Genomic DNA, 24,570 nt, shown 5'->3' with positions numbered 1-24,570 from the left:
CATAAGTCTAATGAATTCATGCATCCAATCTAAATGGGAGGAACTTCAGCATGTCATCATGCAGCAAGACAATGACCAAAAAACACTGCCAGCACAAAAAATGTCCACTTCAGGGGAAAAAGCTTTTAAACTGGCCAAGTCAATCACCAGACCTTAACCCAACTGAGCATTCATTTCAGCTCTTGAAGAGGAGACTGAAGGGAGACCCCTTCCCCTTAAAACAACAAACAGCTGAAAGAAACTGCAGTAAAAGCCTGGACAAACATTACAGAAGAACAATGCAACATTTTGACAATGTCAGTGGGTCACCAGCCCGATGCCACTATTGCAGGCAAGGAATGCGAGATCAAATATTAGTTGTTACTTTGCTCTAAGACTTTCTGTTCTGATGCTTTTGCTCAACAAAATATATATATATATATATATTCATATGTATGTCTCTGCATACTTTGTTAGCCCCTTTTTACCGTCTTCTTCAATGGCCAGGACCCCCATGGACCCTCACAGAGCATGGGTTTGGGTTGCGGATCATTCTCAGCACTGCATTAACACTGACATGGTGGTGGTCTGTTAGTGTGTGTTGTGCCATGGGGATCGTAACCACTGAAGAACAGGGTAAAAGGGGAATTGTAGAACTACAAAGAGCGCCTGTATAGTAAGTGTGGCTGATAAAATGGACAATGACTGTAGAAATAAGGAGGTGGTCATAATGTTATACCTGATCACTGTAAATATATGGCTGTAGGAAAAATTCAGAGACCACTCCTAATTTTTACAAAATCAGTATCACTACATGTATGGCAGCCATTCCATTCCAGCATCTGTTAGATTCCAGCATAGGCACACCTCCTCTACTTCATGAGGTCTTGTTTAGGTGAACACTTCATCCAAATATTACTTAACGAAGAAAAGTAAACCCCAATTACTTTTGAGGTACTACAAGCACTGTTTTTACCATCCAACTGGTCCTTCTGCAACACATAAAAAAAATACTGCTCACCATGCCAAAAGCCTGGAAAAGAAGAGTTTTGAGTGAGGAAAAGAAAGGTTCAATTTGTTCATTTACTGGCAGCAGGTGAGTGTCAGGTCACTTCCGTCCTAAAAATTTCAAAGACGGTGGTTCATAAGAACAAGGTCAAGCAGCAGACACTGGGGACAACAAAGCTACAGACCATCAGAGGGTGAAAACGACTCTCCACTGACCGGTATGACCGCCAACTCATTCAAATGTCACTCAACAACTATAGAATGACATCAAGTGACCTACAAAAAGAATGGCAAATGGCAGCTGGGGTGAAGTGCACAGCAAGGACTTTCGAAACAGGATCCCAGGGGCAGGGCTGAAGTCGTGCAAAGCTAGAAAAAAACCCTTTATTAATAATAAGCATTGAGCAAGGACTAGGTCTAGGTTTGCCAGAAGGATTGGAGCATAGGGGACTAGAGAATAAGATCATCTGCTTTGAGTCCATGAGTCCTCAGTTAGACATAGGATTGGTGATGATCTGGGGTTGCTTCAGCAAGGCTAGGATTGAGCAGATTTGTCTTTGCGAAGGACATGTGAATCAAACCATGTACAAGGTTGCGCTGGAAGAAAACTCGTTTTGTTCTGCTCTGGGAATGTGCCCCAGCTGTGAAGATTTGTTTTTCCAGCAGGACAATACACCAGGCCACACAGCCAGATCAATCAAGATGTAGATGGATGATCACCAGATCAAGGCCCTGTCATGGCCAGCTCAATCTCCAGTCCTGAATCCCAAAAACCTCTGGAATGTGATTAAGAGGCAGATGGATGGTCACAGGTCATCAAACAAAGTCGAGCTGCTTGAATTTTTGCGTCATTTTTGGCATAACATCACCCAACAGCAATGGGAAAGAGAGCATGGCAAGATGCATGAAATCTGAGAAAATCAGGGATATTTCACCATATGTTCCACCATATGAACCTTAGTTAAAATGTTAGTTTATGTTATTTAAAAATTTATCTGAAGTTGTTTTCTTTGTATTAAATGAGGTCTGAAAACAGCGTATATTTCTGTTATTTTGACTAGTTGTCATTTGCTGCAAAAAATGCTCTAAAGGACTATTTTTATTTGGAATTTGGGAGAAATGTCAGTTTATATAATAAAATAAAATCTATTTTAATGAAACGCATACTTTTAAATAGTAAAACCAGAGTTTTTGCAGTGGTGTGTGTGTGTGTGTGTGTGTGTGTGTGTGTGTGTGGAAATAAGACATTTCTAAACCTAAATTTAATCCTAATCCCTAACCCTAATCTTAACTTCAGCAACCAAAAAGAAATTGATTTACTTTCAGTTAAAAATTAACCAAGCACTCCTCATTGTCAAGTGCATTTTCTAAAAAGCTCTTCACAAAGGATTATTTGCCCTCATTTTTGTTTTTTGAAAATATACAAAAATAAACATATAGACTTCAGCATAAATGTGCTGTGTTCAGTGTGTAAATCTCACTTTTTAAGATGCTCATCTTACATATAAAAGAATATATGTTTAACATACATCTTCATCATTAATTATAGGTAAGGATTTTGGTAAGGTAAATCAAAGGATAGAAATATTTCTTATTAGAATTTTTTATTTAAGAATGTTTTATGTATGACTGCATTGCATGTAGACTAATTCTAGAGTGTATTTATTACTTTTAGTAATTCAACTCAATCCTGATTATAATCACATGAACGTTAGGTGAACTTGAGATTTACTCCTTGCTGTTGCTTTTGTTTGTTTGATGCTCATTGATTTGTCCGCAGTTCCCTCACGAGCATTGACCAGCATATTCTGCTGAAGACGTCATTGACACATCAGCTCTGTGTAAATGAAACTTCAGACTCAACATCCTTCAGTGATGAACAAATGCATGGCATGGCAGCAGTTGGAAATAACTGTCTTTTTTGAGCTATCAATGGAATGTCTTGCAATTTAAAAGCTGTAGCTGAATGAGGTGGCTATAGTCACAGCGTGTGAACGGTTGGGCTTTAAGCTGGAGCTATGGGTGGTTTTTAAAGCCAAACTAGGAAAATGCATCAATCATTTAATGAATTATCAATCAATGCATGAATATTCCCACTACCAGTATGAACCATGACAAAATATAATGTATACACATTTATGTTTCTACCACATCTCAAAGGTTTTGGTTCAGAGCTGTTGACCATTGAAGTACACTCAACTAATCTTCATGTTCATGGAACCAATTTGAGATTGCATATCATGGGGGAAGTAGCTGTTAGAAGATAAATAGTGGCCATAAAGGAATGCATGTCTTGATTGATATCAAGAAAACACCATTACCCCTCCACCACCTGCTTAAACGGGGAACACAAGGCATTTGGTTCCATGGAACTTGAGCCACCCCCATTCTCTCTATCGAGATATTAGCTCACAGCTCAAATGCTCAGCTCAAATTATCCAAGACGTGTTTGATGTGGTTTATGCCAAGTTCTGACTCAATCGTGTGAATGTAGTAGCAGAAAATGAGATTTGTCAGACCAGATTAGATTTTTCCAGTTTTCAGCTGTCCAATGCTCCTGCTTTGGAGTTTCAAATCATTGGTACAAATTATTTAAAATAACAAAAAACTTTAAAATACACTCCCAATGCGGTGATGTAATATTCCCCAAGTGGAAAAAATAAGTCTTTTTTGTTTTGAGGGAAACACGTTGGCGTAAAGCTGTAACCTTCTGAATTGGAGCTTGAGCCAACCCCCCCATTCTCTCTATAGAGATATTAGCTAACATCACACCCCACAGGTTCTTTAAAAATACCGTCCAGGCCACACAATGCCGCCCACGTCAGCGCTGCACAAAGAGAACGCTATAGGCATGACGTCAGGGGTAATCTCCATTCCGGGGGTGCTGCCTTTTACTGCCGATCTGTGACAGGTCTGGCAGTTTGTTAGTGATCTAAAGAGCAGATTAGAGAAGTAGAAACTGATTCTATCTGCGAGTTAAAAGAGCAGCTTTTAAACTGGAGCTTTCCTATCACCCGCAGCCTCACAATAGAAGCTTCCATTCAATGATGCATTGTTGGTGGTTGTTGAACCAGCTTGTGACCTGTCATGGAGCTTCTAGGTGTCAGCCAAACAAAAAAAGACCAGCTTACATCTCCTCCTTGCCTGGAAGCACACAGATAATTGCTAATAATGCGGTTGGAAAAAAAGGATTATGGGCAGTTATTTGAGATTTAAACAGTGTGTTTTTGAAGGGAAATGCTCATTGAGTCTTTTCTCTGCTATATAAGCAGAGATGACTGGCTAACATTTCCTTCTCAGCAGATCTGTTACCACGGTTTTGTTCTGAAATTCAATAGTTTGGTGGAAAAATGAGACAAATTAGCTTTTCCTCAGCTCAAATCATCCAAGACGCGTTTGGTGTCTACAGTTTGCTTCTTTAGTTTTGCATTGAAGCTACAAGGCTAAGTGAAGCAAAACAGAAAATGGACAATATTAGCATAGCTAAAAACGTATTAGCTGCCGCCTTACAGCATGAGTTTAGCCTGTACTTTTGTCCATATTATGGATAGAAACATGTCAGAAACCACATGACCAAGTCAATTTGAGCTTACTTAACAACATGGTTTGAGGAAAGTGTGATGTTTTAGACATGCTGTTTGTGTAATGCTAATTGATGTGTGTAAGCTTCTGTTACTTAGCTACTTTACATTAGCAACATTAGCCTGACTGACTACACTTGGGCTAAGCAGGAATTGGATTTCTCATGATTATAGCTTTAACATGAAAACCTGACTCTTTAATAGTTTTGGAGTAAACCTTTGAACTAAACCTTCTTGTCAAATTCACAAATCATTTATCATTTCTGGTGAGTTGGCAATTATGCTGTGACTACAGGTGATAGCAATTCAAAAAGGTGCTTTAGAGCAAGTCTTACTAGCATAAGCTAATCTTTGTTAGACTGCTAAACAAATGTGGTTTTCTTTTTTCTTTTTACATTGTTATTATCTTATGGTTTTTAATAATCTTATTTTTCTTGTTCCTGTTTTGTTTCATTAATTTGTTTAGTGGCTACATTGTAAATGAGGGTAATTTACAGATATACTATACTCTAAAAAAAGATCTGAACAATCAGTCTGAACCTGAATTGAAGTGAATGGAGTTGAACTGAACTTAAGTAAACTAACCTGAACTGAATTAAATGCATCATGTCCAATCAAATCAATTTGAATTGAATTGAACTCAATTGAATTGATGGGAACTAAACTGAACTAACTTGAATTAAACTGAACTGAATTGAATTGGTACAGTGGGTAGCACTCACAGACAGGCCTGGGTTCGATTCCTAGGCTGGACAACCAGGATCATTTCTGTGCGGCGTTTGCACATTTCTCCTGTGTAGATTTCCTCTGGGTCCTCTGGCTTCCTCCCACAGTCCAAAGACATACAGTCAGGAGAATTGAAGATGCTAAATTGGATTGACTTGTTTATTTGTTGCATGACAGAGAATGACTATGTGATTTGCAATATGTGTGACCTGTTCATATGGTATTGGGAAATAATGCGTTGGGAAATAACACAGGTCAGCTTGTTCTTTACTGTGAAACCACCTCACAAAAAATCCACAACGCAGGATTCAATTCTTTGAATTCAGTTCAATTCTTATCTTTCAAAAGGTTTACAAATGTTTTTAATGCTCATATATATATATATATATATATATATATATATATATATATATATATATATATATATATATATATATAATATTAATACTGCATTAACACATTATTAAATATTCTGACTACCAAATGACAAAATATGGTATATACAATTTATGCTTCTGCCACATCTCAAAGTTTCAGGTTCAAATCTGGTGACCCTTTGAAATACACTGAACTAATCTCCATTTTCATGGAACCTCTTTGAGATGACTTATCATACTGGAAGTAGCCAGGTTGGGTCCATGGAACATATACAGTTTATGCCAAATTCTGACTCAACCATTTACATGTAGTAGCAGAAAATGGGATTCGTCAGACCACATGAGATTTTTCCAATCTTCACCTCTCCAATTTTCCTTCATTTTTCTGCTTTGGAACAACATAGTAATTTCCAAGTTATATCTATGCTTCTTTTTTTCTTGCAGTGATCAAGTGTTGAGGATAATCCCCAGCAGTCATGTGGAGATCCAGTTGCTCAAACAGCTTTTTCAAAACATAACGGTAAGTCATTTTAAATCACTTACATCTGCTCTAAATGCAACACTTAGTGTTTTAATGCAGGTTATATGACTTTGCTTGGTCACTGAGTGGATGGCAAAATCAACCAGTACACATATACAGGAGCAGTTTTAAAAGAATGTTTTAGAAAAAAAGTCATTCAGAATGGTTTGTTGTGAAATGGTTCATTGTAGAAGATTTTTTTTTACAATGATGGTAACAGAAACCAGGTGTCCCAAATATCAAGTACTATCTATTATTTACAATTGTATTTACTATCTGAAACAACCAGTCAATTTACACGTTTATTCTGGGTTTATAGGTCCTGTTGATAGTTGTAAAATAGTGGTAAATCAGAGAGAAGTATGCCCACACTGAACACTGCCTTTTCCATCAAATCCATGGAGATTGTGATGGTAAGGATGCATGTCCAGCACCCGTTCCACTCGAATACTTTAAAACCATCCTAACAGGAGTGATGCATAACCTCCTCGATAACAGCAGTGAAACACAGGAGGGAAAGTGACAGTCACTTTTTATGTGTTTCATTTTTTTCCTCTTGAGGTCCACTTATATATTTGTACCAAAAAGAATAATTGACTTTTATATTAATTATGTATTAAAATGTACAGAAGTGTGTTTACGGTCATGAACAAGACCTAGATTGACCATACTTTTGCATATGACTGTATGTAAATGAGCTCAATTCTGAAAGGCTGACCCATTCACAAGTGAAATGAGGCACAAAACATTTAAAACAGCAGCAAACAGTCATATTTAAATGTGTGGTTGTGACAGCACAATAGTGAAGAATTCTTCAATAGTGAAGAATTAAAAATGTGTAGTTTAGTTTCCATATGTAGACAGTATGGAGTATGGAGTAAACAGTGCATTTCACAAGTCTACAAGTCTACAAGTCTACATTCTACATTCAGCTCTATCAAAAATATAAAGAAAGATCTTTTTTCCACTAGATATGCAGTTTAAATGAAAGCTCTAGGTAGCGTACTGTTTGAGCAGCTCAGTTTATCCCTGTGGGGAACCCAATTAGGCAGATAGACACATGTGGGTAAGAAACGTTCACATGGCACTTAAAACTAACAACTAGAATACATGAAAAATGTTGTTACAGTTATAACCTACTGTACCACTTACAGCTGCTACTAGAGGGCTTAAAGCCACTGTAGGTAGGGTTAAAGGTGTTAACAGTTCTGCAGTACAAGAACATGTCATGAATCTGACTTTTTCTTAGGACCTTTCTCAGGAACAAATTTAAGAAAAAATATTGGTGAATGGAGCCCGGTATTATTGGTTTATATTATATTTTCACCTGCATGATGACATCATCAAACTTCAGAATGTTTTAGAGCCATTACAATTTGATGGAAGATTATAGGAAAACAAGAATTCTGTCTTTTAAATTGTATAAAATGATAACTTGTGATAAATATGACCAGGACCATGAACTAACAAAGTGAAAAAAGGTTGACTTTTGATTGTTTGATTAAAGTCTTGATTTTAAGTTGATGCTAAACCAGCTTTTCATGTCATCTTGACACTGTGTTTCATTAGTGTGCACATTGGGTTTAATGTACACCGAGTACCATCATTACAATTAATTTTCTTATAACATGTTAAGGTGGTAAAATTAGTGGAATTAATAATTTTCTAATGCAATAACTCTAGCCAACTAAAGTAGGGCAGGCAAGCACCTTCAGCAGAGTACGCTGGACAGTGCTTGCAGGAGAATTACTGATAAATTAACAAGCAGCAAACTAACAAAAGTAATAGCAAAGTGGGGCTCCGGTTCCCCTCAAGATTCTCCACTGAAACATTATTACAGTATAACTTTATTGTTAATGTCATATCATAGTATTATCATTATATTTATCATTAAAACACAAAAAAAGTTTACTTGGTTGTAGAAAACACGTTTTTGAGTAGTGACAATTCTTAATGCTACACATTGCATTTCAGACTTTGGGAAGCATTTACTTCAAAACAGTGGGATCAAAGTGCTCACCACGTGGCCCTGAGGGACTAGGCTCCACCTATATTTTTAGAAGTGACATGAAAATGTGGGACAAAGTTTATAAAGCTTTATTTAATTAAAATATATAAAATTATTAAATTCATGATAAATTTAAATCTTCTAATTTTACTTGAAAGAAATAAAAAATACAATTAATAATAATAATAATAATAAAAAATATATTATTATTATTATTATTATTATTATTATTATTATTATTATTATTTTCTTAAGTTGAAATGTATGTGTTAGGCTTTGGTAAAGCCACCACCCAATAGAAAGCACCCTATAAATGATGATTTTGTATTTTAATTTGGCGTATTTCTATCTCAGTTAATGCCTTGGGTTCAAATAGATCATAACATAATGTAAACATTTAATGTCTAAATGTTTAATATTTAATGGTTTGAAGTAATTGAGTGGAGTGGTCCATATCTGGTATTATATATACACTTGTTGGTTGAAACGTGCAACCACTGTTGCTCTTACTGGACGTCAGTGATGAAATATAGACGTGTTCACTCTGTGTGTAATAATAAGCTATAGCGAAATGCACTGATTTGTAAAGTGAAAATCACTTCTTGAGGGTCTTTATTTGAGCAAATATGATTTATCACGGTTAACTACGCAGGATGATGTGAATAATAATTATTAATGAATTTAATCAGTTCTCATTAATCTAAACAGGTTTCATTTCAAATGGTTTTGGACCATTTCTTTTAGTCTGCTCACACTGTGTAAAGTATTGCTGGTGTTTTCAAAGGGGGGGGGGGCCCAAAAAATAGTTAAATAAGTTAGTTTAGGGTAAATGAGATGAGGGGGGAAATCTTGCTTTCTCTCTAGGTGATATGGGTTTCAGCCATAATCTGAACCATTTACAAATGGAGGAGGCTTTCGCTTCAGTGAAACACTACTTTTCAATTACTCTCATCCACTATTGTGGACTTTTCTGCGAGAGAGGGGAGTGGAGAAGCCCTCAAACGCCTGGCAGCTTGCCAGCCTGAAACAATGCATGGCGTCTCTCATGTATGAAAGCATAAGCATTTCTCCCCAGAGAAGATGAAAGAGCTTTCAGCAGCTTCTTCTAGCGAAGATGTGACAGTGAGATCAGCTTGGAGTGCTTGAAGGGTCTGCAAGCACTTCAGCCTTTGAGGGTGGCAACATTTTCCTTACCATTTGGGAATAATTATGCTCCAATTAGAGCAAACTGCCATGCCCTGTTATTACTTTCAGTTTGAGGAAATGCTTGTTTGCCTTACATTTAGTTTGAACATGAAAATGAAACTGTGAAGGAGACAGTTGTGGCAACCATAGACATTAGAAAACTACATCACTCTGAGAGACTTTCACAAATTTATTATTTATTTTAATAATTCAGTGGTTGATGGTAAAGATGTTAAAATGTTATTATAATGTTATTCAGAGTGGTTTGATATGAAATGGTTCAATTGTAGAGAAATGTATCCACTCTGATTTCTTTACAGTGCTGGTGATAGGAACCAGGGGTCACAATCTCTGTCACAATTATAGCCTTTTTATTTATTATCTGAAAGTACCAGTGAACCTATATGTGTCTCCTGAGTTTTTATATGTACTGTAGAAGATGGTGAAATAGTGGTAAACCTGAAGCAAATAACTTTGGGGTAATTATTTTGCCTTGCAGCGCCCTGTGTGTACCCCTCCTTATTAAGATATTGTAAAAAATATGTTTTAGGCCAAAATCTAATCTCAAATGTATTGTAAAACTATTGGCTTGGTGCTTTATTTCATTTTTCCTTCTCCCAAGTCACTGAGTATGATCTGGGCCATATGCAATACAACCACATTGAGTCTTGTTGACTGAATTGGGGCCACACTTAGAGTAGAACAAGCTTTTAGCCCTTATTATGTTTGACTCCAGCACAACAGTCACACAGAAGTCTCTGCAAACTGTTAAAGTGATTTAGCCGTTATTCTGTGAATGTGCCAGCAATTTCGCTTATACTAAATGGGTTGCAGCTGGAGCTGTGGGCCAAACGAGGACAAATTAGTCCACACAGTTTTCTCTGTGCTAGGCTTTTCCCTCAGTTTGATTTTATTCAGCTTCAGAGAAAAAGTTTAAACAGAATATTTTTATATGAAATTAATTTGACATTTTCAAAAATTTCTAGGCCCCCCATGGCCAGTACAACTTGAAACACCCCTTCCTACTTTTTGTTTAATTATTTCTCACTCATTGATGCAAAGGAAGAAATTGTGGTGAAGGTAGAGATTTGAAACTTTCACTATAGGGCACCTTTGTGTCTGTGAATAGAAGAGAAGATATTGTAGTATGATTTGAATTTAATGAAAAGTTGTAGGGTGGCACAGTGGCGTGGTGGGTAGCGCTGTTGCCTCCCAGCAAAAAGGGCCAGTGGTGGCCGGGGTCCTTATTGTGTGGAGTTTGTAGTTCATATGTAACAAAATACAAGTTCAATCAGAAGAGAGAAATGAAATGTCTTTGTTCAGTCTAAGTTACTTGTTGTAAAGGCAGTATTCAGAATACAGCTACCTTTTACATTTTAAGAGAACACTTTCAGCATACTTTTCCACTGACTTCATAACATAATCTTTAAAATAATCTTTTACAAATCATAGCCTAAGTAGATCAATCAATGTAATGATCAGTTATTAATCTGTGTTACTGAGCTCTGCTAAAGCCTGAGTAGACTGATAAATCAATGGGATCAGTTATTAATCTCAGTGTTACTGAGCTCTGCTGAAGCCTGAGTTGCCGGATAAATCAATGGGATCAGTTATTAATCTCAGTGTCACTGAGCTCTGCTAAAGCCTGAGTAGACTGATAAATCAATGTGATCAGTTATTAATCTGGGTTACTGAGCTCTGCTAAAGCCTGAGTAGACTGATAAATCAATGTGATCAGTTATTAATCTCAGTGTTACTGAGCTCTGCTAAAGCCTGAGTAGACTGATAAATCAATGTGATCAGTTATTAATCTCAGTGTTACTGAGCTCTGCTAAAGCCTGAGTAGACTGATAAATCAATGTGATCAGTTATTAATCTCAGTGTTACTGAGCTCTGCTGAAGCCTGAGTTGCCGGATAAATCAATGTGATCAGTTATTAATCTCAGTGTTACTGAGCTCTGCTAAATCCTGAGTAGACTGATAAATCAATGTGATCAGTTATTAATCTCAGTGTTACTGAGCTCTGCTGAAGCCTGAGTTGCCTGATAAATCAATGTGATCAGTTATTAATCTCAGTGTTACTGAGCTCTGCTAAAGCCTGAGTAGACTGATAAATCAATGGGATCAGTTATTAATCTCAGTGTTACTGAGCTCTGCTGAAGCCTGAGTTGCCGGATAAATCAATGGGATCAGTTATTAATCTCAGTGTTACTGAGCTCTGCTGAAGCCTGAGTTGCCGGATAAATCAATGGGATCAGTTATTAATCTCAGTGTTACTGAGCTCTGCTAAAGCCTGAGTAGACTGATAAATCAATGTGATCAGTTATTAATCTCAGTGTTACTGAGCTCTGCTAAAGCCTGAGTAGACTGATAAATCAATGTGATCAGTTGTTAATCTCAGTGTTACTGAGCTCTGCTGAAGCCTGAGTAGACTGATAAATCAATGTGATCAGTTATTAATCTCAGTGTTACTGAGCTCTGCTAAAGCCTGAGTAGACTGATAAATCAATGGGATCAGTTATTAATCTGTGTTACTGAGCTCTGCTAAAGTCTGTGTAGACTGATAAATCAATGTGATCAGTTATTAATCTCAGTGTTACTGAGCTCTGCTAAAGCCTGAGTAGACTGATAAATCAATGTGATCAGTTATTAATCTCAGTGTTACTGAGCTCTGCTAAAGCCTGAGTTGCCTGATAAATCAATGTGATCAGTTATTAATCTCAGTGTTACTGAGCTCTGCTAAAGTCTGAGTAGACTGATAAATCAATGTGATCGGTTATTAATCTCAGTGTTACTGAGCTCTGCTAAAGTCTGAGTCGACTGATTAATCAATGTGATGATCAGTTATGTTATTAATCTCAGTGTCACTGAGCTCCTAGAGTAGTATGACAAGTGAATAACAAGTCAATGTGATGAGACCGATATTAATCTCCGTGTTATTAAACTCATTTGAGGGATGATTGTGCTAAACAGTCTCCTCAGTAGTGGACCTAACATTGTTAAGTTGTTAACATTGTTATGTTGGATGGACTCAAGTATGCATTTCATGACAAGTTGCATACATGCCATTAACTGAAAATCATACAGGTGCCCACTTTGTAGTCAAATTTGCAAGATGTTGTTATTGGAATATGCCAAATTGTTTGTTTAGTTATTGAGACAGCAGTGGAATTATGGGAGCAGCAACAGACTGAAGCAGGCAATGAGAGCCAAAATAATGTTGAGAATTTAGTAACTTCGTTTAGATAAGTGAATTTTTGAAACATATTAATGGAACAATTACACAAAGAAAACTGCCAATTAGTAACAGCATGTAACGTTGGGGAGCGATAAGGCGGACGCACGTGCTGAGAATAGTAAGATTTATTTGGGGCAAATCCAGGGTCATATCCAAACAGTCCAGGGTCATTTAGCCAACACGGATTGATCCATAGGCAGACATGAATCAGACAACCCGAGAATACATACAGCCATCAAACAAACATCAAACAAAGACCAACAAAACAAAGGGCAAAGCACAGGGGTTAAATATAACGCAGGGATGACAAAGGACAGGTGAAAACTATCAGGGGCGGAGTCAGTAAACAAGGGGACTGGACTAAAAAACCAAAACAAAGAAAACACGTGGGTCAAACCAAAACACAACACGAACACAGGGACAGGACTGGGAGGGGCCAATCGTGACACAGCAAAGAACACTGGGAATTTAAAAAATTTAAACATCAGGGTTCAGAATACTGTTTATGTATTGTAATGGAATATGTTACTGAATACATTTCTGACTGTGTCTTCAGTGTTTAGCCATCACTACTTTTTCAAAGTACTCTGCCCAGCACTGATGTTATGAAGCAGCTTTCAAGACAAGCAAAAAAAAAAGACAGTGTTTGGCTTTGAAAAGTCTTTGAAAAGAAAAGTTCTTGGTTGCTTATATAATTGACTCTCTTCAAATCAGAAAAGCTTCATACAGCTGGGACGTAGCATTACAGTGCCTTATGTCTCATACTCAAGTTTTCCTGACCCTGACATGGGCCGTCTGGTTGACTGAGACATCTGAGACTGAGACAACTTCTTTATCTGGACAGCTGCCACGGCTGAGAGTGACCGCCTGTCTGTGTTGAGGTCACACAATGCTGGACACACTGACACATTCCCTCTGCTTAGCTTATTTTATTGGACTGTTTCCACAGAAACAATTAAAACTGCATTACAAAACACTGTGTTGAAAAATAGCAGCATGTTTGGGTTGTTTACTTTATTGACTAGCTATTATTTACCAGATACAGTGGTGTGAAAAAGTGTTTGCCCCTTTCTGATTTCTTATTCTTGTGCATGTTTGTCATACTAAATATTAAATGTTTCAGATCACCAAGCGAATTTAAATATTGCACCAAGACAACACAAGTAAACACAAAATGCAGTTTAGAAATGAAGGTCTTTATTATTAAGGGAAAAAGAAATCCAAACCTACAGGGCCCTGTGTCGAAATGTGACTCACCCCCCATTTATGTGTTAATAATTATGTATTATCAACACATAAATTTACTGTGGTTTATCACATCTTTGGAAAGCTGAGTTTAATTTCCCTAGCCACACTCAGGCCTGATTACTGCCAAACCTGTTCTCAATCAAAAAAATCACTTAAATAGGACCGGCCTAACAAAGTGAAGTAGACCAAAAGATCATCAAAAGCTAGACATCATGCTGCGATCCAAAGAAATTCAGGAACAAATGAAAAACAAAGGAATTGAGATCTATTAGTCTGAAGAAGGTTATAAAGCCATTTCTAAAGCTTTGGGACTCCAGTGAACCACAGTGAGAGCCATTATCCACAAATGGCGAAAAAAAAGAACAATAGTGAACCTTCCCAGGAGTGGCCGGTCGACCAAACTTACCCCAAGAGCGCAGCAACGGCTCATCCAAGAGGTCATAAAAGACCCCACCAACATCCACAGACTGCAGGCCTCACTTGCCTCAGTTAAGGTCAGTGTTCATGACTCCACCATAAGAAAGAGACTGAGCAAAAATGACCTGCATGGCAGAGTTCCAAGATGAAAACCACTGCTGAGCAAAAAAAACATAAAGGCTTGTCTCAGTTTTACCAGAAAACATCTCGATGATCCCCAAGACTTTTGGGAGAAGACTCTGTGAACTGAAGAGACAAGTTGAACTTTTTGGAAGGTGTATGTCCCATTACATCTAGTGTAGAAGTAACACAGTATTTCAGAAAAGAAACATCATATCAACAATAAAATGTGGTGGTGGTGGTGGTTTGATGGTCTGGGGCTGTTTGCTGCTTCAGGACCTGGAAGACTTACTGTGTTAAATGAAACCATGAATTCTGCTGTCTACCAAAAATCCTGAAGGAGAATGTGCCATCTGATTGTGACCTCAAGCTGAAGCACACTTGGGTTCTGCAGCAGCACAATGATTCAAAACACACCAGCAAGTCCACCACTGAATGGCTTAAAAAAAAAACAAAATTAAGACTTTGGAGTGGCCTAGTCAAAGTCCTGACCTGAATCCGGTTAAGATGCTGTGGCATGACATTTAAAAAGCGGTTCATGCTCGGAAACCCTCCAATGTGGCTGAATTACAACAATTCTGCAGAGATGAGTGGGCCAAAATTCCTCCACAGTGCTGTAAAAGACTCATTGCCAGTTAACGCAAACGCTTGATTGCAGTTGTTGCTGCTAAGGGTGGCCCAACCAGTTATTAGGTTTAGGGGCAATCACTTTTTTACACAGAGCTGTTGGCTGGGTAACTTTATACCATGGAGGCAGAGTTAAGTCACCCTTTATTGATCTCAAAATGGGGAAATTCAACTCCGCATTTAACCCATCGGTGCATTGAAACACTCGCACATTCACTAGGGGTCAGTAAGCACACTTGCCCAGAGTGGTGGACAGCCCTATCCACAGTGACAGGGAGCAGTTGGGGGTTAGGTGCCAAGGGCTCTTCAGTCATGTCCTGGCAGCTCAGGGAAAGCAAACCAGTGACCTTCCACTCACAAGGCTGGTTCCTTAACCTAAAACCCACGACTTCCCCTCAGTTGGAGTGATTCTGCATTGCTGTGGCGGGGTTTTACTGGGCCATGGTCATGAAGTCTTCACATCACTATGGAGAGGTGAGACTGGGCCATGTGCTAGGAGACCTTGCATCACAGGGGTAGAGCAGGACTAGGGTGCAAGTTGAGGGACTCTACATTGTGGTGGAGGGGTTTGAGTGAACCATGAGCTGGGAGTCTTAGCAATTTTGAGAAGTTTGTGACTGGTCAATGGGCTAGGAGATTTTTTTTCACCAAAGAGGTAGAATTGGACTAGGACTCTTTGCTGATGGACTCTTTGCATCACTATGAGAGAGGTGTGACTGAGCCTTGGGCTGGGAAATCTTTCATTACAGAGTCAGAGTCGGGCTGGGCCGCAGGCTGAGAGTGAAGGGATTTGACTGGGCAATGAGCTGGGAGTCTTTGCATCACCATGGAGAGGTCTGGCTAGGCCATAGGCTGGGAAAATTTTCTTCACAGGTGTGACTGGGCCTTGGGCTGGGAAATCTTTCATCACAGAGTCAAAGTCAGACTGGGCCGCCAGGTGAAGGTGAAGAGGATTAACTGGGCCATGCGCTGGGAGATGTTTTTTCTTCGGGATCAATAAAGTGTCTATCTATCTATCTATCTATCTATCTATCTATCTATCTATCTATCTATCTATCTATCTATCTATCTATCTATCTATCTATCTATCTATCTATCTATCTATCTATCTATCTATCTATCTATCTATCTATCTATCTATCTATCTATCACATTTTTGTGTCACGATGAGTATTTCAAAGCATCAAAACACTGTCAAATATAAATAATCTATAATCTGATTCTAATTTTTCCCTTCATTTCAGCAGAACTTCAGTGATGTAATGAATTGACTTGATACAAATGTGAACATAAATAAAATGCATTACACATTACAACACAGTTATGTTTTTTAGTGCGCTTACTTTTGACAATAATTGTGTTTCAGTGCAAGGCACAAGTCTAAGTCTCTGTACTGCTGATGGTTGTTGATAGTGTAATGTAGTAATGTAGAGTTTGAGTAGTTCTGTGCTTTGCTTTCTTGCTTGATGGGTCAGCGGTAGCGGGCAAACCCGAGTGGGCAATGAGTTGGCAGGAGATTATAGGACGCTGATGCTAAGGCTGTACTCCAGAGAGCGAGATGTGGGCTACTGCGAGTCTTTCACCATGTGCTGTCGATCTGCTGTGGTTTTGTGGTTCATTAGCAGTGGTTAAACATGTACACAAACACATATATGTATATACTCAGAGCACACTGAGTGAAAATTGTTACTGAGGCTCAAAGCATTGATCTTCAGCACCCAAGTGTAATCTAATCCAGTCAAACTCTCTAAAAGGCTTTTGCAAACCAGATACAAACATGGCTGTGTGACTTGAAGGCCTATTAGAGATGGCTGATTAGTTTAGGAAGGATAAGTCATTGTTTTTGGTTAGAATCTGCTAATTATACTGTGTTGTTTCTGATGGTAGACTTTAATTGATCCCCCACTTAAATGTAGGCCATGTATTGAGCTTATTTATCTTGGGCTGAGTGGGTGGATCTTGTTGAATTCATTGTAAGTTTGTTGGCATAAAAACGTAAAGCCATTTTAAGCTCTGTCAGAGTGAAAATACAGTGTCCTGTGATATCATTTTAGGTGGAATATGTCAATACACAAGTCTAATATATGTTATAAAGCCAGTTTCTCAGACCTAGATTAGGATAGGCTTTGTAAGTTAAACAGACTGGCCACTGTCTGTGTAGAAACACCTCCTTTGTAGCTTCATGTTGCTCATGTGCAGTCTGAGACTGTAACTCATCCTTTGATGCATGATTTGTGTTATATCCTTATATCCAACCTATATCCCTTCATTAATGGTCAGTTTCTGACCACAGAGCACCACAGATGAACTGTGCAGCAACAGATGGGCTGCGGTTTGCAAGTACACCTTTGAAAGTACCTACCTAGTGTCCTAATAAATGGACTTAGTGAAGCTCATGATCAGTGAAAGGAAGCACAAGGTCAGTGGGCAGCTTCATCTATGTAGGGGAAATAGGTTGTAAAACAAGTACATGTTCAACTGAATACAGGTGATTTGAAAAGTTGACTGACTGATTGGACATTATTGTGCAGGTGGACTTCTGGCAGCCTAGCAGCACTTCTTTTATCCACATGGGCAGCTCAGTGGACGTCCATGTGGGACGAAACAGCACAGGACGTCTCAAAGCTCATCTCCAACAGACCCACATCCACTATAAGTAAGAATTTAACACTGTTCCTCACACTCTGCTGTCCCATAACACTCTAGTTTCCAACTCTGGCCCTGGAATAGCCCTGTCTGCTTTAAATCTAGATTTACTATTCAGTTATTGACCTTTTAGACTTATTATAACTGGTCACTTTATTGGAAACACCTATCTTGTACTTCCACTCACTGACTACTTTATTAGAAACACCAACCTTGCACTCCCACTCACTGGCCACTTTATTAGAAACACCTACCTTCTACATCCACTGACGGGACACTTTATTATAAACAACTATCTTCCAATCACTGGCCAAGGTGGAGCTACAAGGGAGAGCCCTGTATAGGGTTCAAGAGGTTAATTAGGTGACATGTCAGGTGTGTAAGGGCAGGAAAAACACAAGATTTGCACAGCAGGGCTGCTGTAGGACCAGAATTGGCAACCACTTCTGAAAAATCCCTGGAGCTCAAAGATCAGCCTCCGGACCGGAGGAGAAAGGTAGCTTCCCGTGCTCACAATCCGACCCAGACCTTTTCTCAAAGCAGGCTTTCATCCGCTCCGCCCATCAATCACTCAGCCGAATCAACAGCGCAGCGGCACTTTTATCAGCCTGCCACAGCCTCAGAGGCTCCTGCTGTCCCTCCCTCGCTCCCTCCCTCCCTTCATTCCTCTCACTCATTTCACCAATCCAAACAGACTTTGCAGGCTGATGCATTTCAGCAAATTTAGGCGAAGGCTTTGATGCCTCTGGCCAAGGAAAAGTGGGTAAACGTGTCAGACCCAAGCAGGCTGTGTGTATATTTCTCAGGCTTTTTTCTGCAAATTTTATTCATTTTCAAATGAAGAAAAAGAATAAAAACAGTGCAAATTAAGCACTATTCTGTCATGTACATGTTCTGCAAAAGTCTGAGAACACCCTTTTATTTATTTAATTTCCATTAAAGTACATTACCTTTACAAGTACAAAAAACAGAAAACATGTATAGCAATAAAATTACACAGACACACAATATATATTTATGTACGTTAAAAGTAAATAGAATGTTTGATACCTGGTGATGCCACTGCTCAAAAAAGTCCCTAATTGTTGGGACATTATCAGTGATATTTTTGTTGATACTGCTAAATCTACAGGTCGTCAATAATGACTGATCTTATAAATTAGGTGAAGATTTTTCTCTTTTGTGTTGATAGAAACACTATATTGCCAAAAGTATTCGCTCGTCTGCCTTCACACGCATATGAAATTGAGTGAGATCCCATTCTTAATCCATAGGGTTTAATGTGATGTCAGCCCACCCTTTGCAACTATGACAGCTTCAACTCTTCTGGGAAGGCTTGACACAAGGTTTAGGAGTCTGTTTATGGGAATTTTTGACCGTACTTCCAGAAGCGCATTTGTGAGGTCAGGCACTGATGTTGGACGAGAAGGCCTGGCTCACAGTCTCCACTCTAATTCATCCCACAGGTGTTCTATCGAGTTGATGTCAGGACTCTGTGCAGGCCAGTCAAATTCTTCCACGTCAAGCTCACTCATCCTTGTCTTTATGGACCTCGCTTTGTGCACTGGTGCGCAGTCATGTTGGAACAGGAAGGAGCCATCCCTAAACTGTTCCCACAAAGTCGGGTGCCTGAAATTGTCCCAAGGGGCCGCGCTCAACTCCTGAAAAATAACCTCACACCATAATCCCCCCTCCACCAAACTTTACACTTGGCACAATGCAGTCAGACAAGTACTGTTCTCCTGGAAATCGCCAATTCCAGACTCATCCATCGGATTGCCAGATGGAGAAGCATGATTTGTCACTCCAGAGAACATGTCTCCATCATCATCATCATCATCATCATCATCATCTTTCACTAATGTTTGTAGAAGCAGTCTGCAGGCCTAGGTGCTTGGTTTTATACACCTGTGGCCACAGAAGTGATTGGAACACCTAACTTCAATGATTTGGATGGGTGACTGAATACTTTTGGAAATATAGTGTACATGATTTTTACAAATAAAACTGTACATTTATGTTTAAATTTCCATAAATTAAGTGAGGAAATTGTCCTATATACACAAAATATACACACAATATTTTACTGCTGTCAGAACAAAACCTTTTATCTTCATTTTTGTCCATTTTTCAGTTTTTGACATAATCTGAAAATGTCTGTTACCCTTTACACCATGTGTAAATTTCATGATGCATAGATAAAAAGAAATGGCTGAAACTTGCTTGAAAAAAAGTCTGTCTCTATTGACTTACATTAAAAATAAGTTATGTTTTTTTTTCCTACCAGTGTATAGTTGTCATTGTAGAGATACAAGGTTTTGTTTCAACAGCAGCTATTTACTGTCATAGACCATTCTGCTAATTTATAGAGAGAGATGTCAGTTAACTCCCTTGGGCTCCCAGCCACGGTCGGCTGGGGCATCACTGGGGAACAAACTTGACAATGGGGAATATACCTAGACAGTTGTCATTGTCCATTGTCCATTGTTTCTCAACCTGTGGGTCACAGGGTCCATAGTCCGCAGGCCTGTACCCAGGGGGAGGCAGTAGTTCGTACTGGGTTTGTATTGTCATTTTTTTAAAAAAAATGGTAAAAAGACTAACTGAAAAATCGAGGATTCAAATGTTTTTAAATTAAACTCAATATCAATATTAATAGAGATGAACAAATGAAAATGAGCAGCAGAATTACACCAAAATTTATTATCTGATCTTTTTCGGTCCCAGATTCTCAGGTTTTCGTGTTCAATACTTAAGAAAAGGAAAAAAAAATATGTTTAAAAAGTTGACTTTTAGTTTTCCTGTGCGCGGCTATACTTTGTAGTTATAAACAGGTGGGCCTTGTGGTGGAAAAGGTTGAAAACCCTCTTTTATACAGTGTCACAAACCACATAAGAAAGTCTACATGAGATTAATAGGTTGATATTTCAATTGTTCCTTTAAAAAAGACGTTTCCACAGCGTGAACAGTGGCATATGTGAACAGTTACAGCCGAATGGCATAATCTCTAACTGAAACCCATAGAAAGCTCTGTGATCGTATTGGCCTAGTTGCAATCGGCACTGCCACTTCCTCAAGTTAAACCCTTACATAAACAACTATTACTCATTGTTTTTGATTCATCAGTCTATGACCTTTTGTTCAGATATGATACACTGTCCTCTAGCTTCTGACTCAGCCTGCCTTTCTATTGCATATTACAGGAAACACGGGGCTTTAGCGAGTGAGCCACTTTATTCTACACAATTTAAACTGGACACTGTAGAATTTGAAGTAATTTAACGCTGGTGATTTTACTGTGAAGCAGTTGAGTGTAAAAAAATCCTCTCTGTCCTGCCCCCTGCTGTTCCCCACAGGGTGCTCATTCCCAATCTCCAGAAGGAAATGGAAAAACAGGCAGGAAATCGGTCCTCCAGAAAGCGCCGGTCAGAATTCCAGTACGACTATGAGGTGTATCATCCCTTGGAGGAGGTGGGTAAAGCAGTGGCTTCGCTGAATATTTGGCAATAGGATTAGATTGTGCTGCTCAGTTGCTGTTTATTTTGTTCTCCTGCTTTGTAACTACACTCATTGGCCATTTTACTAGAAACACCTACCATACAGGTGCACTTCGAACATTTACTGTAGCCATCTCTTTCTATACAGTTTTAGCCTATCTGTTGCCTCAACCCTGTCTATCAACATAAAGAGACCACTTTATTAGAAACACCTGTCTTGTATGTCCACTCACTGGCCACTTTATTAGACACACCTACCTTGTACTTCCACTCACTGGCCACTTTATTAGAAACACCTACCTTGTACTTTCATTTACTGGCCTCTTTATTAAAAACACCTACCTTGTTCTTCCACTCACTGGTCACTTTTTTAGAAGTACCTACCTTGTACTTCCAGTGACTGGCCGCTTTATTAGAGACACCTACCCTGTACTTATAATTACTGGCCTCTTTATTAGAAACACTTGCCTTGTACTTGTACTTCTACTTACTGGCCACTTTATCAGAAACACCTACCTTGTTCTTCCACTCACTGGTCACTTTTTTAGAAGTACCTACCTTGTACTTCCAATGACTGGTCACTTTTTTAGAAGTACCTACCTTGTACTTCCAATGACTGGTCACTTTATTAGAAACCCCTACCTTGCACAACTCACTGGCCAGTTTATTAGAAACATCAACCTTAGAGGTCGACCTCTATACTGGTGTACATTTACTGACTATAATTGAATCATGCACAATTTATCAGTCCCTCTCTACCTTATTCTTCGTTGGTCAGTTTCTGACCACAGGACCATCACTGACCAGATCTTCTTTGCCTGTTGGATCATTCTCAGCACAGCAGTGTGACACTGAAATTTTAGCATATGTGGTGCTGGTACGAATGCATCAGACAAAACTGAGTTCCTGGGGTTTTTGCACACGTCAGAGTCACTGTTAAGTTGTTAGGTTGCAGCTCTGTCGTCAGAAATTGATGAGTGATGAAAAATTATTAATCTATAACTGTTAACCTATATGTTACATCTCTATAGTAGGTGTTTCTATTAAACTGGCCAGTCAGTGTATGTATCTTCTATTGGCACACAAGAGAGTGAGTCTCCAATCTGTGACAAACCTCAGGCTAGGGAAGAAGCATGGTAAATCAGTCATGTCAGTGGAGCTTCAGAAGCGCCTCTCTCTGTCTCTCTCTGGGTGCAGCAGCAGAGCCGAACCATCCCTCGGGCTGTTGTTTTTCCATGAGCCTGTTCTTCTTGTACACACCAGACAACAGAACAAGGGGAGTTGTTTTAATAATCTGAGCAATGCTAACCCCTTATGCTTACAGTCTTCAGCTTAAACAAACCCATACATATGCAGCTCTCACTCTCCACTTTAGGTTACATGATATGCTGATGGATGCGGAGCAACTTAGCATTGTCAAGCGGATAATTGCACATTTTTAAGCAAGTAATATCCTATACGTCTTAGCGTCCTGTTGAAATCAGCCATGCGAGGCTCTTGAAGGCAATGAATGAATTCTTTGAATGGCAGGTTGTCATGAATAAAGCAGTAGATTACTGCAGCTCACTGGCCATTTTATCAGACAAACCTTTCTTGTACTTCCTCTGACTGGCCATTTATTAGAAACACCTACCTTGTACTTTCATTGACTGGCTGCTTTATTAGAAACACCTACCTAGTACTTCCACTCACTGGCCACAAGTCCACAATATCCGTGTACAGTTACTGACTGTAACCCATATGTTGCTACAAAGTTTACCACTCCCTCTGACATGATAGTATGTGTGGTGCTGGTACGAGTGTATCCGACACAGCTGGGTTACTGTGTCAGTCATTGTTAGGTTGCAAGTGGGCCGCCACCCAAGAATATCCAGCCAAACGCAAGTCTGTGGTCAGAAATTGACCACTGATTAAAGACTAGAGGTTGGCTAACATAAACTTTGCTTAAAAAATTGAATACCGTTTCATCGCTGAATTGAATACAAAATATGGTCTGTGCAAAAACGATGGCGCAATTTACTACATAATTTTACAGTATGTTAAACTGAGCACATAAATAAAAATTGTGCACTAAAATATGCACTAAAATGCGCATGCGTTTTCTCTGTAGAGGATGTGCTACTTTATTTTCGCTTCAGTCAATAAAATGTGTCATTTGACCAGGGGTGCCCAAACTTTTGCATGCAGTTGTAGTTGGACACCAAATATCTTCTCCTTTACATTTACAACTTTAAGTGAATTCGCACACATACAACTCACACTTCTTGCTTTATACCATGTGATGTGTTTTGTGAATGAGGAGCCACTTAGCTTTGACAAGAGGATAATAATACATTTCAGGCTTTTAATATCTTAAACATCCTGGTATCATTTTGATAGCAGCTATGTTAATCTCTTAATGCCTTTTGAATGAATCAGGTTGTTATTAGTGACAACATTAAGGTATTAAGGTAATTGAGTCAAGAGGGGATGTAATGTAACTGCTGTAATATACGTCTCCAGTGTGTCAGAGAGCTTAAACAGCGTTTTCTCTGACACCTCATTATAGAGGCTTTTCATTTCTGAATCATCTGCTCAGTATGTCTGAGATATTAGAGTGGATTTTGATATTCGGCTGGTGTAAAAAGACATGAGAGGGAGTTTGGAGACTTTTTAACAGACCAGGGAGTAGAATGGGAGAAGGATAGAGAAGTTATAAGTGATAGTTTCGATAAAAGCACATATGGAAACTCTTACATTCAAAAGCTGTTTTAAACATAGGAAAGATTTCAGTACTGACATCACAACAAGAGCATACAATGCATAGCCTTTGGCTTTATTCCCAACACAGGACTGTTATCAGGTGTTCTTTCACTTTTGCAATTTTTGGAAAGAATAATAGCAGATATATAAGAACAGCTTTCCATTTAATATGATAAGTTATTGCAGCAAAATGTATTATAAATGTTCTGGGCAGCTCGCTGTCCCTAAACCTTTATGGACAGTGTTAATTAGCAATGAGCCACATGGGTTAGTGTGATTTAACCACGGTTAAAGAGTGTTGTTAGGCACAGTGAAGTCAAATAAAGTCTGCAGCAACACACATCAAAAATACACCAATATTCAATATATAGATGTCATTTATTAATAAAAATAATTGTAATAAATATCTTTTTCCAGTAAACACCGTAGTTCATTAAAGGAGAATACCAATGTTTCAAAACTTTTGCTTACAGAAACAGTTCAGTTATAAGAAAGCACATTCAGTTGTTTGATGTGAAATGCTCAGTTCTAGAGAAACTTACCAACTCAGAACTGTTTAAAGTGGTGGTGATAGTAACCAGAAGAGTTTAATGTCTCTAAATGCTCCCTCTCAGAAAACTATTACACCAAGAATACAATAGTTTAAACATT

At 38.7% G+C, this 24,570-nt stretch overlaps 1 protein-coding gene across 1 annotated transcript in view; it reads left to right on the top strand.

Moving 5' to 3' along the window:
- The window catches only part of cpa6 (carboxypeptidase A6), a 51,652-nt gene that overhangs the window by 9,355 nt on the left and 17,727 nt on the right, over positions 1–24,570 (top strand). Inside the window, exons 2-4 of the mRNA XM_017717842.2 lie at positions 6,116–6,191; positions 17,566–17,690; positions 21,037–21,151. Of these exons, the coding sequence (XP_017573331.1) occupies positions 6,116–6,191; positions 17,566–17,690; positions 21,037–21,151 (316 nt within the window). The remainder of the gene's footprint in view (positions 1–6,115; positions 6,192–17,565; positions 17,691–21,036; positions 21,152–24,570) is intronic.

This window comes from Pygocentrus nattereri, chromosome 24 (assembly GCF_015220715.1).
Source record: "Pygocentrus nattereri isolate fPygNat1 chromosome 24, fPygNat1.pri, whole genome shotgun sequence".
NCBI classification, from domain to species: Eukaryota; Metazoa; Chordata; class Actinopteri; order Characiformes; family Serrasalmidae; genus Pygocentrus; species Pygocentrus nattereri.
Note: the sequence above shows the minus strand (reverse complement) of the source record. Positions and strands in the feature narration are given on the sequence as shown.